This window comes from Silurus meridionalis, chromosome 18 (assembly GCF_014805685.1).
Source record: "Silurus meridionalis isolate SWU-2019-XX chromosome 18, ASM1480568v1, whole genome shotgun sequence".
Taxonomy (NCBI): Eukaryota; Metazoa; Chordata; class Actinopteri; order Siluriformes; family Siluridae; genus Silurus; species Silurus meridionalis.
This window is the reverse complement of record NC_060901.1, coordinates 17,626,894-17,644,570: the sequence shown is the minus strand read 5'-3', so window position 1 is coordinate 17,644,570 and position 17,677 is coordinate 17,626,894. Positions and strand designations below refer to the sequence as shown.

The window sequence follows — 17,677 nt, the reverse complement described above, 5'->3', positions numbered from 1 at the left end:
ACGAATGAATCACTCTTTGAGACGACTCGTTCTTTCGAGTCACATTTAAATCTCGTTCAAAATTAACAAATCGTTCATGAACGACCAACACTAAAAGAGACACTTTTGTACTTCGCTCCGGGTAAGGGCGTCTGCTAAATGCCGAGACAGAGACAACAACAAAGACAGAGAAAAATAGCCCAGACGAGGGCAAGAGAATAAAGACTAAACATAGGCTTGAAAGCGACAATAGGTACTTTAGATTCCAATCAGGACTCCAGAAAGTTCCAAATTGCTATTTCTAACTGTAGATGAAGCAACGACCTCAAACCTCAGATTCCTGTAAACACTGGTTAACCAACAGATAAAATGTCTTAATATGACAAAAAAAATAAAAAAGCAGCTTTTATTAGTGGAGGAAGTAGGCTTCCCCCTTCTCCCTCACTATGAGAAAAAACAGACCCTGCCTGGATCTGTTCATTCAGTCTGACAGCTAATACGGTTACACAGATAAGCTCATGTACAGCTGTAGCAGATCTGTGGTATCTGCATTTTGTATCATAAAAGGCAACAAAAAACAACAAAGCATGCTATCGTTTCCTCATTAGCATGTTGTATATGTGTGTGTAGAGGGTTGTAATAAAAACCTCTTGTAATAAAAAAAATTGCTGACAAGGTATGTATGGAATGAAAAAAATATATTATATATATATATTATATTATATTATAATGTTATATATAAATCATTTTGTATTTGATTTAGTGAAATAAGTATTTAATCCCGTACCAGCCAGCAAGAATTCCGACTCCCACAAACCAAAATTTGTCGTGTTCCTTTAAGAAAGAACTACTAATACCAATCATTATGCGTATAAAAGACACCTTTCACAGAATCAACCTCTTCCACTTAAACCTCTTCACCACCATGGGCAAGACCAAAGAGCTGTCAAATAATGTCAGCGACTAGATTGTAGACCTGCACAAGGCTGGAATGTGCTACAAGACCATCAGCAAGAAGCTTGGTGAGAAAGAGACCACTGTTGGTGCGATAATTCGAAAATGGAAGAAATACAAGATAATTCAATCGCTCTGAAGGTCCATGCTAAATCTCATCTCATGGGGTGAGGATGATTCTTGGAAAGGTGAGGGATCAGCCCAGAATTACATACAAGCTCCTTGTGACACACCAAGGTCCTATTGCTCTGGAATGCACATGAACCGGTCCGTCTGAAGTTTGCAAAAGAACACCTAAATTATTCAGAGTAGACTTGGAAGAATGTGATGTGGTCAGATGAGACCAAAATGTAGCTCTTTGACATCGATTTGAAATGCTGAATATGACCTGAAAAACACCATCCCCACTGTCAAACATGGAGGAGTACACATTCTGCTTTGGGGCTGTTTCTCTGCTAAGGGTACAGGAAGACCTCACCACATGAACGGGGACATTCACTGTAGAATCTTGGATGAGAACCTTCTGGCCTCAGCCAGGACATTGAAGATGGGTCATGGGTGAGTCTTCCAGCACCAGGGCAACAATCTGATGGTCTTGTAGCCCATTCCAGCCTTGTGCAGGTCTACAATCTCGTCCCTGACATCCTTTGACAGTTCTTTGGTCTTTCCCATGGTGTTGGAAAGGTTTGAATGGAGGTTAATTCAGTGACTGGTGTCTTTTATACACATAACGAGTTGATATTAGGAGTTCTTTCCTAAAGGGACGGGAATAATTTGGATCTGTGGGAGTCAGAAGCCTTGCTAATTTGTTACAGGATCAAATATTATCTCACTCGACCAAATAGAAATTATTTTATAACCTTTCTTTGATGTTTTTCTTTGATTTTTTTTTTTATTCTGTCTCTACATTAAAATAAACCTACCATAAAAATTATGTTCATTCCATATCAGCAGGGGACCAAATAATGATTTCCCCCACTGAATATACTGTATATATATTTTGATGACAATTTTCTCAAAGAATTCCCAACGATATTCCATTTCCCCGGCAAACACTTGAGTTTATTAAAGAGAATTTCTTCCGGTTATAGAAAAATGGACTTACAAACCATTAAGCACACAGAGCGTAGTGTTGAGATCTACTATTCTTTTCTGCTATCACACACACAACCACACAGTTTTTTTTTCTTCAGGTGTTCCGGTGTACTGCTTCAAGCAATTCAAGACAGATTTACACAATCACCTTCATTAAAAGTTAAGGTCTAGGCAAGGGAACATACTGTCATATACAGATATCATAAAGTAGGAATGTTACTAGCAGTAAGATGCAGAGACATATAAATAAAGCTAAAGCAGCTGGCAGTGCAAAAAATGGTGTAAAGAGTCACTAGATTTGAAAAAACACGGAAAAATACAAAGAATATTTCGGGAAAAAAAAATTACGTTTTGCATGTTACTTTATCAGACAGGGGTCAGAGTATTTACAGAAGTCAGAAAGCGTGTCCTTGTGCAGCACACTGGGTCGTATTGTTGGCACTGACACTGACCACATGGTATCAACAAGTTTCAAGACTAGTTTTGTAACACGCCAGATGGCAGCACATGGCTGAACGCACAGTCACAGGGAGCACCAACCCTAATAAGACAGTGTGCCTAATAAGTCATCGTCCTGTGTACGTGAGCTGAGCAACTGGTGCTATTTTGGCCACGTGTGCACCCAGTCACTGAGCTCTCCTCACACGTGAGTTTACGCCGGAAACAACATGATCTCACTTCTGCACCCACTCTACTCGCAAGATTTGGCTCCTGCAGACTTCCTGAAAACGAAGATCCAGCTCAAACGTCGCAGTTCTGACACTGTTGCGGAGCTCCCGTGAGAATCTTTGTGAAGCTGCTTGACACGCTTCTAATAGAACACTTTCAGGACACATTCCAGAAGTGGCAGGAATGCTGGGAGGTGTGCAAGGGGACTACTTTGAAGGTAATAGTGTGTAATTGTAGATAAATGAAGTACTTTATTGTTAAAAGAACTAGTCTTAAAACTTTTTGATACCACTTTATACGCCGGCAGTGGCATCGCTCAGGAGTGGGACCCCGTCGCCGTGTAGTTGGACATCTCCCTACGGATGGTGCTGAAGGGCGACAGTTCCAGCTCTGTGGTGCATTCGTGCTCATTATCGTCACTGCCCACGGCGGAGGAGGCCGCCACGCCAAACATTCTCGCGCAACAGCAACAGCACTCAAGGAACGCGTGGCCAAACGGTGGGCAAAGACAAAGCAGCAACACGGGCGTTATCGCGGCACGCAGGAACAGCAAAAGCTGCCCGAGCGTGCGAAGGACACTCACAACTTCCAAGTGCCCTATATAGGCTGAAACCATGTTTGCGACATTGTCAGGCACCGCGCAGGCAGCGTAGACAACAGCCAGTGCCACCACCACACAGTTCATGCGGCTCTCTAGACGCATCTGCTTCTTGTTGCCCCGTGGGCACCCGCGCTCAGCCTGGCGCATGCGGCGCGCCGTGGCTAATGAACTGCCTATCGTAAACAGAGCGGGCAGGCAGAAATAGCACCCAAAGCACCACCAGAGCCTGGCACTCTCATAGGCCAGGCCTAGCGTATAAAGAGTCTCAGGCATCATGGTGGAGATGCGTTCCAGGCACCGCTCAGCATCCTCTGTGTCCGAATCCTTCACCAGCTGCCGGATGAGGAGTTCGGGCAACGCTAAGAGTAACGCGCCGACCCAGATCACGGCGAGCTTAGCAGCAGCGGACGCACACGTCTCGATGGTCTCGTAGTACATTTGCACATTGGTGGCGGCCCGGAATCGATCGATGCACAGGGCGCAAATGGTGAAGGTGGTCACGCCCAGAGAGGCTACCTAAAACACACAGAAAACACCACATTTTTAGTCTACATTACCCACTGATTCAGTCCAGATTAACTTTCAACGTGAGCATTTGAAGCAGTTATAAGCTTTTTGTGATCATTGTCCAAATTTCACTGAAATACAGCGGTCAATAAAATGCAAAAAAAAAAAACAATATGTATGATACGGTATGTGACTGTGCTCAGAATGAACCCATAATATTATCTTAGACGAGTGAAATGTTTCAGATGGAAAATAAAAATGTTTCTGAAAGATTTCACCCTATTGCTGAAACTTGCATAGTATGCACAGGATATCAATCTTGATCCAGGGAGGGGTACACAAGAATAGCCCAAACCTTTGATACACCATGGAACCCCATGAAGGCCTTATCAACAAGTGGAGAAAAAAAGGGAAGCACAGTGACAAAGAACCGGAACTCCCACTGGAATTGACAAAAGGACAAGAAGAACGCATATAACCAAGGCTGCTGAGAGACCTCCGCAACATGAAAATAGCTCTTTTCCTGCATGTAACATCAATCACTCTTTCTTTTCTCCAAAAATGCTCAAGGCCCCCAATAAGATGTTTGGTGCAAAACTACAGCTTATCACCCCAAAAAAAACACACCATCTCCACAGCTAAGCATGGTGTTGCTCTTAAACTGTGTCCGGTGCTCCTGACAGAGGGACTCATGGGTAGCTCCAATTACCAATCTATTTTGGAACAGACCTGCAGGCAGACAACTGAAGTTGAAGAAAAATGTCACATTCCAGCATGAGGAATGTGCTCAGGAGAGATCCAATCACAATCTTAAAGATCTGGAGCATTTCTGCAAGGAGGACTGGAAGAAAATGACAGGACCAAAATGTTGGTTAACTCATAGCCAAAAACTTTTTCTTTCTTTCTTTCATGAAAATCTTGCTGTCATTTTTACAATCACCAAATCCTTTCTATTTTATAGAACCTTTTAAAATGCTTTGTATGGGTACAACAAGGCCATTTTACATATCGCGCCATAGTGATCCATACGCAGTTAAATGTTAGACATCCGTGAAGGATTCGGACACGGAGGATGCTGAGCGGTGCCTGGAACGCATCTCCACTACGATGCCTGAGACTCTTTATACGCTAGGCCTGGCCTATGAGAGTGCCAGGCTCTGGTGGTGCTTTGGGTGCTATTTCTGCCTGCCCGCTCTGTTTACGATAGGCAGTTCATTAGCCACGGCGCGCCAGGCTGAGCGCGGGTGCCCACGGGGCAACAAGAAGCAGATGCGTCTGGAGAGCCGCATGAACTGTGTGGTGGTGGCACTGACTGTTGTCTACGCTGCCTGCGCGGTGCCTGACAACGTCGCAAACATGGTTTCAGCCTATATAGGGCACTTGGAAGTTGTGAGTGTCCTTCACACGCTTGGGCAGCTTTTGCTGTTCCTGCGTGCCGTGATTACGCCCGTGTTGCTGCTTTGTATCAAAAAATTTTAAGACTAGTTCTTTTAACAATAAAGTACTTTATGTTCTGATTTTTCCAAGTGAAATGGGAGTGTACATTTAAGGTTCTGATTTTCTGAAATGCAGTCCACTCACGGTCACGGAAAAAAACAAAATCGACGAAATGCAACGCTGCAACAAAGGCCAGGACTCAGTATATGAAATGAGCGTGTTGGCATTTTCAAAATGAAGATTACAAGGCCTTATACAGCACTGTAAGTGTTAAAAAAAAAAAAAATAATAATAAAAAAAAGAAATGAAAAAAGACGGTGCCAGCCTTGTCCGGAGGCTAAATTATGTTTGACAGACAAGCGAACTTGTTCAGTCCCTGGGAACTTTTCTCGTGCAGCGTTCATTTGTTGACAGGTTTGCAAAACACTTTTAAAAACTCTTTTCCGGGGGTGCTGGCCTGATTGTGAGGCGATGCTATACACAAATGTTAATTATGACGTGCTGCATTTCGGAAGCTAGACAACGCAAGTGACGTTTCTAGCTTTCAAAATGCAGCACATGTCATAATGCAATGTTTTAGCAAAAGTCTCAAGAAGACTTAATTTCAGCATATTCTACTCTCTTCATTTGGAGACCACTCTGGGCAACTCCAGTACTATGTGGATGAATTTGGACTGTACTTGATATCAACAAACTGCTAAAAAATTCAATGCAATAGAAAAAAATATGATGTAATACAATTCAGCATGGCACTTTCACAAAAAAAAAATTAAAAATAAAACAATTAAATAAAACTACATGTTCTTTTCCTGTTCGGTCTCCAGGAAGATGCAGCTCTACCTCTGCCATGTTAATCTGATATTCGATGTAACGCTCAGGACACGCCTCGGTCTCCGTATTGTTGTGATACGTCATATTCACGTAGCAGCAGAGGTGCTGAGAGAACACGCTCGAGAAACAGTTTACCGATCTACATATCGAATATTGGTCACTTTGTAAATAATAAAAGTATATTGCAGCTACTAATAATTATATATTAATAAATCGCTTTTTACGGGTGTAAATGCTAACTTGTGTCTGTTAAACACTTTTTTTAATCATTGCATCACATGGTTAACTTTTATACGAATCAGTGAATATTACGATCCCTAATGAAATTTTAATGAATGGATATTCAGGTAGTTGGTGTGAAAGAGGCAGATGTAGAGGACAGGGTGGTATGGAGACAAATGATCCGCTGTGGCGACCCCTAATGGGAGCAGTCGAAAGAAGAAGAAGAATATTCAGTTTTGAAGATGAGGATGGGTTCCCTTTTAAGTCCGGTTTCTCTCAAGGTTTCTTGCTCATGCCATCTCGTAGTCTTTTCCTTGCTGCAGTTGCCACTGGCTTCCTCATTAGGGATAAACGTATATGGAATACACTTATACTTTCCAACTTTATAAACTCTTTATATCTGTAAAGCTGCTTTGGGACAATGTCTGGTGCTTAAAGTGCTACAAAAATAAAATGAATTGAATTGGATTGAATATTTAATGAATCTTTGATGGGGCGAATTTAAAAAAAACAACTCATTAGCAAGGTAACAATTTTTGAAAAAAGCTTGCCTTAGATGTCCATGTCAAACTGAATAGCTGACCAAAAGCACAAGCCGTTATAAATCATAACATCCGTTATGTTAATGGCACGGCTTTAATTTATTAGTTTATTTTGACGTGCGGTTTCCTGACTGCGATCTTCGATAAGTGGAACTTTATAAAAAAACAAAACAAAACAAAACAAAAAAAAAAGCTGCTTTTAGACCGAACAATAAGTCTGAGAGTCTTTCCTATTATCTGCTTTCAGTCCATATGGGTGTAAACACAGATCCAGATTTATTTATTGAGAAATAAATTCCTCACTATTGCTCTCGAGATAAAAAATAAATAAATAAAGGCCCAGGACTGACTTTTCTGCATGCTCCCTAGCAAGTTGGCTATATGCATTGTTAAACACTGTCAAATAGAGTGCCATTGAGAATGCTTGCAGCATTTACAGCTACACAAATTACCATCTTCTATACCTGTAGTTAATAGGCCTTGTCCCTAGGCACCAATTTGGTTTCCCGTGTGGTTCATTTAACTGCACCAAGTCAACCGCGCATGCTTTGTATTATGGGCTGCGGGCAACATTTTTCTGTATATGAGAACTACGAAGCCAAGGGACAGCGAGAGTTTTTCTCTGCGGGCCTGTTCACACCTGGTATTAACATCTGTCTCGAGTGATTCGATTACAAGCGGACAGGAAAAATACACAGCTGTTAGAATGTAAAGCATTTTGAATCGGTTCAAACTTGGGATCAGAATTCATATATTTGCAATGTGTCAACCTTGAGTTGCCCCAACGATGTGCAAACGTTGGGCTAACCAAACTTAAAAATCATCCTGAGAGAAAGGTTCGTTTCTGCTCCTCCAGAATTGCCTTTATCAATCGGTTTAATGGTGGAGAAAAGATTACCAGTCTTGCGTTGCTTACGTATTGCTAGCACAAGGTTTCAAACTAAAAATTCAATACATAATTAAACTCAAGTTGATTTCTATTGCGCTTTTCACAAAACTTTGTCTCAAAGCAGCTTTACAGAATGTACGAATTAAAGTAAAAATTCACTTAGATTTAATTTCAGGCGTATTCATCCTCAATAAGCAAGACTGTGGGAGGGAAAAACTACCTGAAGTCAGGTGCACACTGCGATTTTGGCCCAGATTTGGTCATCTGAGATTTTGTAAATCCTATTAGATTCCTAGACTATAATCTGTAGTCTTTAATCACTGGTTTGACATGTTCACCAAAAGAAATTTTGGCAGTGTGACAAAACTGGAGATGCGATTAGCACGACGACTTCGAACCACCTCAGGAAAAATGTCGGAATGGACGGTACTGTGAGAAGAGAAACTAAGCGAGTTATGGAGAGAAAAGGAGTGTGTAATGGGGTACGATGTTTTTATTATCAATTAACAAAATGAACGCTACAGATTGATTCGGTTTGCTTCTAGCAAGAGAACGCAGGTCTGGACGTGTCACTGCTTGATGACGTAAATTTTCAGATGAGACTTTTTCTTGCAGTCTATGGCGACTGAGATTCTACAGCATGACGTGTGAAATATATTCGTACGGTCTGGCGAGCAACAATCAAAAGAACTATAAAAAATGCGCATTAGACGGCGTGAGGAAGAAACCCCGAGAGAAACCAGGTATAAAAGGGAAACCCATCGTTATTTGGGTGACAATAGAAGTATGATTTGTTTACATTACAAACATAAGGCAGTGAGAATCATGTAATGTCATCATATCATGAGCACCCGAGTATGTAATTAGGATTAATGTCCTTTCTTATTCAATCAGTTGAAGTTCTGGAACCAGGTTCTCCTGTGCAACTGATGAATTAGCTTAAAATACCCTTTTTTCGCATCCACCCTGTGAAAATGGAGATTTCAAGCTAATTCATCAGTTGCTCAGGTGAACCTGGTTCCAGAACTCCAATTTCCAGCTGCATTGCGTTTTTACAAAAGAATCATGTTGAAGAGCGTTTTCAAAAAACAGAGAGAAAAATATTCGAACGAAAACTTATTTGGGTGGACATGGCTGAAGTTTGGCAAAAAAAAAAAAGAATAACTCTCGAATAATTCTGACGACTTCACTCCAACTCCTCCATCCCAGACCACCTCTTGAGAAGAGTGCGATTGTAACTGACTCAGGACGCAGTGGATGCGGTTGAATGAACGAATAAAGATTAATGACTGGTTCATCCAGAATGCATGTTAATGCCAAATAGTTTTAAAATGTGATTGGGAAATTTCTGTGATTTCCTGGTGCATTTCAAATAAATGGTAAGACGAAGCCAAAAGCATTCCTCGTATTCAGGCTTATTCACGTGTAAAAGCAAGTTAGTCTTGCTTTTTCTCTCAACCACAACCTGTGACTTGCGTGCGTGATACACTGGGCCGTGCACGTTTCCTAGCGCCGGCTGACATGCCACTCAGTGTTACTGGCTTCAATTATGGTCCATTAAACTCCTGATTAAGAGCTCTTAGCCCAGTGACAGCTGTAGTTATTAATCTGCCTTTAGTGCCTCTTTCATACAGGGTTCTTTGGGTGGGTGTTGGTGGAGGGGGTCCTTTTAGCAGTGTGGGGCAATAACTCTTCCCTGCTGATGAATGGGTTTACAGTGAGGGAGTGCAGGCAGGCATGGGGCGTGGGCTACAGACAAAGCCATAATGGTTATGGTGTTTTATGTGAAGCAGTCGAATGCATAAATTCTCCAGGAAATTGGGCGCCAACGTGGATGCACACACCGAGTATGATGCATAGACCAATGGCAATAAATCTTTAGATACCATCATTCTGTAGTATAGACAGCAAAGAACGTCTCAAAGACGTGACTCTGAACATATTTATATATTGGTTATTGGCTAATCAGACTCTATAATCACATGATGGGTTCCAGACATTAGGGTTGCAATCAAGTAGTGGCGTAACAGTGCATGTATTCGTACAGAACTGTTAGGGTCCGTAAAAGGTTTCTGTACAGAATGCAATCGAACAAATCGGAGGTCCAGCGAGTTTGTTTGGTCTCCGCCTGTGGCTACTTGATCCATACCGGTACACGATTCATGAATCATTTGTAAATGATTTGTGAATTCTGTGTACCATTACACTCCTACAATTAATCTTATGAAGGGATAAAGAAACGGGAGGATCAGTGGCTTGAAGTAGAAAAAAAAAAAAACACAAAATGACTTCATATATTTAAAAAAATCCCAACACGTGCATAATGAACACTTTGCGAGCTGTCCTAAAAAAAAAAATACCATGATTACGTAAATCAACATTTCTTTACTGAGGAAATCTCTGACACAAAAGGTAGAAGAGAACATCGCTGCTCTCATCCATTGTCGCCTGGAATGCAGACGTGCTCAGTCTTGCTCTATGCAGCCTCTGGAACCAGAGTGTCAAACTTGAATCCTGGCATTTTTGTCCTCTCCTGAGTCATATGAAAGCGTAAAATTATTATGAAGCGTATAGATTTGTTCATTCACACCGATAGAATAGCTATCTGATGCTATGCTATGAGCATTTCTTATAGTGGGTACTGATCTTAAGGGCAATTAAAGCAAAGAAAATTGCTGAAATACACAGATATAGTTATGGTTATAGATTTTCATGCCACACCTAAATAATGTTAATATCTTGGGCAATAATTTCGGTGCCACAACAATAATTGTTACATGTACAATAACTTATAACTATCATTGCAGTCTGATTTTTCCGCCGTCCGTTTTACCTGCTGCTACACACTTTCTTTTTAATTAACATATAACTTGATATAAAGATTTATTTTCTTTTTTTTTTAGTTTAATATTATTTTACTACAAGCAACTGCAACCCAATAATTTCCCTATAGAGGTCAATAAAGTATTTGGATTAAATATGATATTATTTGTGCACAAAATGTGAGAAATTATATAGAAAAATTATACACTTTGGTGACATATTTGCAACAACCAATGCACAAAAATAAATAAATAAATAAATAAAAATAGCTTACCACGACTAAAGCGTTTTTGTCCCAAGATTTATTTTATAGTAAGCATAAAACTGGGTAATATCATGATGTTTTGATAAATTGGATTTATCACAGCACATGTTTCAGAAATATTGGCAGCAATTTTTTGGGGAATAATTCGAAACTGCTATGGAAAATATTCACTCATTGATTTTTGGATTATAAAAAAATAAAAAAATAAATGGCCCTTTCTTGCCAAACTTGTCATGTCCACACTAATGTTGTACTTTTTCGTTTAAAAACACGTATTTATCTCTCCGTTTTTCGCCTCCTGTCCGCACTGAGATGGTGTTTTAAGCCAATGAAAACGTAGCTTTTGGAAAACAGTCACCAAAATGGATCGGTTGAAATAAAAAACCCCCGCAGTGCTGATAATGACGCCATGTCATGTGACTGTGCCTTTTCTTGAACATTGGCACGACGTTTCCAAGAGCCAGAAAGTAAATAAATCCCGGGGAGAAAATTACGCAGATAGACTATATTGCCAAAAGTATTGGGTCACCTGACCTTTCCTGCTATAAGTGTTACCACAATACTGGAGGCACTCGATTGTACAGGACGTCTTTAGATGCGTTTAGATTTTTTTTTTTTTGCGTTCACATGAACTTGGAAACACAAAGTAACCTCTTTGAAGATCCATGCTTTGGAGAGGAAGATCTTGATTTGCCTGCTATAGAGCTCTGATCTCATCCCTACTGAACACCTTTGGGATGAATGTGAACGCTGACTGCACCTCAGGTCTCCTCACCTACATCAGTACCTGCCTTTCATAACACCCTTGTGGCTGATGAACACAAATATCTATAAGCGCACTCCAAAATCTAGTGGAACATCTTCCCAGAAGAGTGGAAAGAATTAGAGCAAATTGGGACTAAATGTGGAATGCGATGACCAGGTGACCCAATACTTTTGGGAATCGACTGAAAAAGAGAGTGTGGATGCGTAGTGTTTTTAAACTGATCTGTTAACTGATTCAAATTTATCCAGATTAGTGTAGAAGAAATGGTGTCTCTATCTGTGCACATTCAGATTCCTTCCCACCCCCACAATTTTCAGAGATTTAACATCATACTGAAACCTGTGCTTTGACTTGGCCATTCCAAAAACCTTTTTTCCCCAAACCCCCCAAGCCAATCCTTTGTGCTTTAAGTTTTCCGATATATTTTCACTCTAAATGCAGATGTTTGAAAACCTGGACTGGGTTTTCCTTTAGAATATTCTCTTGGCTTTTCCAGTTCCTCCTGGTTAAAACCAAACCCCCGTGCTTGATTTCAGGAACAGTGTTACCTGGTGTTACCTGGTCTAACCTGGCATTTCTCAGAAGTGCCTTCCTTCTGGTAAACACCACCACATCATTGAAGCCCGGATTGTTAGTTGTTTACGTTTGACCGAATTCTTCGAATTCAGCTCCGTAACTGTTTCGGTGTTTCACGGCGCTCCTTAGGAAGTGCGACGTTTTAATCTTCACAGATCCTCTTCACAGATTTATCTCGAAGCTTAACGGATAGTCATTTGTACTTCATGACACAAATCTGGCCTGATTTGCCTCATTAGCTGAACGACCCCATTCTCACATGTGCCCAATTTGGACAGGATGTGCATTTGGATAATTGACAAGTGCACTCTTTTTTTTTCATTACGAGTTTAAAAAAAATCAATATATATTTTGTATAAATATTTCTACATCTCAAATGTTTATCTCTGTCGACAGCGATACTACAAAATTGTACAAACAATTTAAGTTTTGCACGCCAGGCAACCGTAGCAACATAAGCTTCGCCCTCTACTGGCGAATATGGTACATTACTATACATTGCTCTATTTTGCTAATTTATGCAGTACAACAGGACGAGAGATAATCATTAAATACTTTCAGGATGTCTGATGCATAAATACGTGTACGCAATATATACCAGGATATTTTCAGTGACTGCTTTCAATATAAAATTTTTTTTATCTAAAAGAATTTAAATGCCACACCATTTCTTTGCTTTCATTCACAGTTATTTTTTTGCCTGCAGTCTATTGAGGTTTCTGTATTGCAAAATTTAATGATATACAATCTAATTTTTTTCGGACGCTTTAATCCAAAGCGTCTAACCATTTAGCCGGGTGGACGAGACAGGGGGCGGACGAGGGGTTAAAGCGCCTAACAAGGGGGTACTGTTATTTGAAACTCCTTCCAATCAGTAGTCCCAGAGCAGTAAACCTTTGAGCCACAACCGTATGGATTTTTATCATTGCCATTCCCTTCGTGAGTTCTTAGTTTAATGCTCTGTTCACCATTTAAGCCGAGAAATCAGATCTCCGAACATGCTCCTGAGGAAGCGGATAACTGACCATGTAATGTGCTGTTTCTTCCTAGTCTTTGGTAGATGGTGTTTGAAGATGTTCACAATCACAAAGACCCCTTGAGGTCAAAACTCAAGATGGAATCCAAACAGACAAAAAGGCTCACATACTCAAGCAAACGCTCTTAAACGCTATCAAGTGCAGATTAAAAAAACGTGCTTGGGACATTTTTTAATTAATAATCATATAAGCAATTACAAAAAAATCTTGTTTATCTAAGCGATGAGTTGCTGCAATTGTATGCACATAATCTTTATAAATAAAAATGTAATTAAATTTTTGACAGTATGTGTGAGCAGACAGAGCGGGCTTATGACAATTTGGCCTTCACAGACATGCGCTCGAAAAAAAAAAGCTGTCTGGAGATTCAAAAGAATTCTATAATTAACCTATTGTAGCCTTCGCTGGAAAAAAAAACCCAACAACAACCCCATTTTACAGTACAGAATGTTTGTTTCTATCATTCATTTTAATGATAGAGTGGTAAATAAAATATAGTCCTAATAATAGTTAGGTCTGTTGCAACTGGCTGGCATTGGAAATAACATAATTAGATGAATGGAGTGTGTAATTAAGTGTCATGGAATCGGCATGAACGCACTTGTTGCTGGAACGGTTTGCCTAATCGAAATTTCTAACTAACCAAAAAAACATGGGGAACATGGTTAAGAGGAAAAATACGTTTTTTCTTTGGACGAGCGGGTAATAAAGGGTGAAAACGTCACAGGTAGGGCAGGGTTCTGTGAAGAGAACTCGACAAAAAAGCTTTACGTTTGGTCAAACTAACACAAACGGGATACATGGAATCATGGTGGGGGTAGCGTTGTGTTATGAGGATGCTTCTTTATCATTAAGGACTCGGTTAGAAATCAGAGTTAAGGACATGGAACTAAAAATAGGGCAATCATAATAGGAAACCTGGTTCAGTTTGCAAGAGGCTTGAGACTGAGGAAGATTTTCACTTTCTGAAATTTGTTTCTCCATGCAAACTAGACTTTGTAATGTCTGCGTGCATTTCCAGAATATATACAGTATATGCCGTTCTTTGGATAAATAGAATATAAACTTAAAAAAACGAAACCAATATGGTTAAAAGAGAACATTTTATACAAGGGTGAGAATGAAGCGTCGGTGCCAGAGCATTGTATATACCTAGTGTGCCCTACATTAGCGTTTCCCCCAATGTAGCGCTTTCACTGTTAACCTGATGAAGGGGCTTATCAACAAACTGATAAGGTAGAGAAGGAGTCAGCAAGAAAAGAAAAAACCCTGTAAATTGTAAAATATAATAGTAGGACAGTTTGACCAGCTCGGTTACCTCAATGTAGGGGATAACTTTACAGGTGAAGTGGCCCAGTAGATAGGTTTTAGTCAGCTCGTGGAACACCACAAGGGGCAAGCAGAGCAACAAGACAGCCAGATCCCAAACGGCCAGGTTGGCTAAAAGGGCGTTGGAGATGCTCCTCATGTAATAGTTATGGCACACGATGCACATGACGGCCACGTTGCCAACGATCCCGATCACGAAAATGAGCGCGGAGAAACACGTGATGGCGTAGGCCGTGTACGTCTCGTCTGTGACCGGGTAGAAGGGGTTGGGGTAATACTCGTTTTCCTCATCTTCGGGGTATATCGGGGTCATAGGGGTTGCGTCCCAAGGGTTATCAGGGGCAATGCGCCGGGTGTAAAACTCCTCATGTTTGGTTGCATCGAATGGAGAATCAGTGGAGGCGAGCGCCAAAGGTTTGGGCAACGGTTCCCACCAGGTTAAAGGCAAATCTGGGGACATCTTAGTATGTCTGCTTGTTTTTTTATGCACATCCCATGACGGGTTTTTGTGGTGTTCCTTCGCACCTCGTCTGTGTCTGTGGTTTCGTTCCCGTTCTGCAAACTTTCTCCATATCTTGTAGTCACGCCAATAAGCCGCCCGGTCACCGTGGGTGGTCCTGTCCATCCTGTGTGACAAAAAGTGACATCGGGACAGTTCAGTTTTGCATCCTTGTCTGAAAAATGTACTATTCCGCTTGTTTATTAATAAGGGCGTCCTGGCATCTTGTGAAGGGATCCACTGGGCTGGACCTGTAGCTTGTCTCCTCGGAGACCGCATGGCACCGGATGCCCTGCTGTGCACATCGTCCCCAACTGCCATAGCCACAAGGCTTGCAAAGAGAAAAATGTTTGTTATAAAACAACCCCACATGGTCAAGTGTCACTTTAAGGTGCTGATGCTTCCTAAATCAACACGTTGTGTGCATTGTGCACAGACACTGCAAACGCTAGAAATCCTATGAGTCCATATCAGTCCATGCACCTGAGCACCTCGGTTTTACAAATCCGTTCTCCATGCACATTGTTGCGCGGTCACACAATGCGCGGCCACGCCGCTGAACAGCGACAAGTACTCAGTGTCCGCATCCCTCCTGCGCGTCTCTCTCTCTCTCTCTCTCTCTCTCTCGGGCGCGCCCACCTAAATCCCGACCGCTGCAAAGGAAAAAAAAAAAAGATCCGTTTTTTTCGCGCTTCCAAAAACACAATGGATACTGCTGGACCTGTATGAGGGTGTAGCTCTGAGAGAGCAGCCCGACTACACAAAGGTGCACCCCGTTGAGAAAACCGCAGCTCTGCACTTCCGCGGTGAACTAAACCCGAACCGCCATAGCACAGCCACCAGCAGCAGGCCACGCCCCCGCGTCACCGCTGCTGCCAGGCGGCCACGCCCACTCGGAGAATAATGACGCTTCTCAGCGTTATAATAAATGTCTTGTGTCGGGTTCCTCACTGAGAGAGTCATTATTATAACAGGAAATCACAATTACTCTGATCTCACACACTCATGAAAAATATGGACAAATCTATTCATCCATAACACAACTATACTACAACACAATAACTACACAATACTACAATATAACTACAAACCAATAATAAATGCTAATCTCGATTAAAAATGAACTGCACAACTACTGGACACTATACAACAATTGAAAAACAAACGTTACTGTATTACTACAAACCTGTTCCACAATATACTACACAACTACAATATAACTACAAACGTACACTACAATATAACTGCACAACTACACAATACTACAATTGAACTACAAAGCAAAAATATATTACAATATAAATACAAACCTACACTATACAATGGTATGACTTCACAACTACACTATACTACAGTATAACTACACGTTACCACATCTATACAATACTGCAATATAACTAAAACCACAATTTAACTACACATCCTAACACTACAATATAAATACAACGTTCTACAATGTTCAACTATATAACTACACAACACTACAGTAAAACTAAAAACCTACACAATACTACAATATGACTACACGCAGGCACGGTACCACAATATATCTGGACAACTACACAATACTACAATTGAACTACAAAGAAAAATATGTTACAATATAAATACAAACTTACACTATACTACAGTATAACTACACATTACAATCTAACTGCACATCTATACAATACTGCAATATAACAAAAAAAAAACCTACACTGTACCACAATTTAACTACACATTCCTAACACTACAATATAAATACAAACCTACAATGTTCAACACTATAACTACACACTACAGTAGAACTAAAAAACCTACACAATACTACAATATGACTATACGCAGGCGCGGTACCACAATTAAACCGCACAACTACACAATACTACAATATTAATATCAACGCACAATATATAATTCAGTATACATATGATAATTATATGTGCATATCATGTGTTGATTCACAAATACACACTATTTTATATTGAATTGTGTATTTTGTGTATTTCAGTCATCAGTTGAACTGCAGATCTGGATAATGGATGTATGTTGGTGTATTCCAAATTTAAAGAACATGATGTTTTGAACATTGTTGGAAGTTGCAGCTCAGTAGTTAAGACTTTGGGTTACTGATCTCCAAAGCTGCCTCATTTGGGCAAGGCCTTTAACCCTGTGTGCTCAAGGGGTGCTGTATCAGGGCTGACCCTGTGCCTTGATGGCTTTATGTAAAGTAAGAATTTCTCTGTAATGTGTGTGTGACTAGTAAAAAACCTCCCTCTCTTTCTGATCTCTCTCTAAAGGCCGATTACAAAAATTACTGCTATCCACCAGTACCACCTGGCGGTGAGTGGTGGTGTCACAATATTAGACCTTCTGTTTTTTTCATGAAAACCATTTGTGAAGATTTAGAGCAGGGGTCACCAACCTTTTTGAAACTGAGAGCTACTTCTTGGGTACCGATTAATGTGAAGGGCTACCAGTTTGATACACACAGTTTTCAGTTTGATCCGAAATAACAAATTTGCCCAATTTACCTTTTATTGTATGTTATTATTAATAATTCATGATATTCATCTATGTGAAGACACTGATCATGTTAATGATTTCTCATAATAATTATCAACAATGATTTAACAAAGTAGGAAACAGTTATTTTTATAAAAGGCCCACAGGC

At 40.5% G+C, this 17,677-nt stretch overlaps 1 protein-coding gene across 1 annotated transcript; it reads right to left on the bottom strand.

The window, feature by feature from the left end:
- Positions 1-1,973: 1,973 nt before the first annotated feature.
- gpr37b (G protein-coupled receptor 37b) lies at positions 1,974-15,880 on the bottom strand. The gene is made up of 2 exons (XM_046874083.1): positions 14,512-15,880; positions 1,974-3,814 (listed from the first exon to the last, which is right to left on the bottom strand). The coding sequence occupies exons 1-2, from the start codon at positions 15,391-15,393 to the stop codon at positions 3,014-3,016; spliced, it is 1,683 nt and encodes a 560-aa protein (XP_046730039.1). The 5' UTR covers positions 15,394-15,880; the 3' UTR covers positions 1,974-3,013.
- Positions 15,881-17,677: the final 1,797 nt, after the last annotated feature.

Excerpts from the sequence above, each read along its gene's own strand:
- gpr37b (XM_046874083.1), bottom strand. The coding sequence starts at position 15,393 with ATGTGGGGTTGTTTTATAACAAACATTTTTCTCTTTGCAAGCCTTGTG. Across the intron at positions 3,815-14,511 it reads AAGTTATCCCCTACATTGAG|GTAGCCTCTCTGGGCGTGAC; the intron begins GTAACCGAGCTG and ends TGTGTGTTTTAG.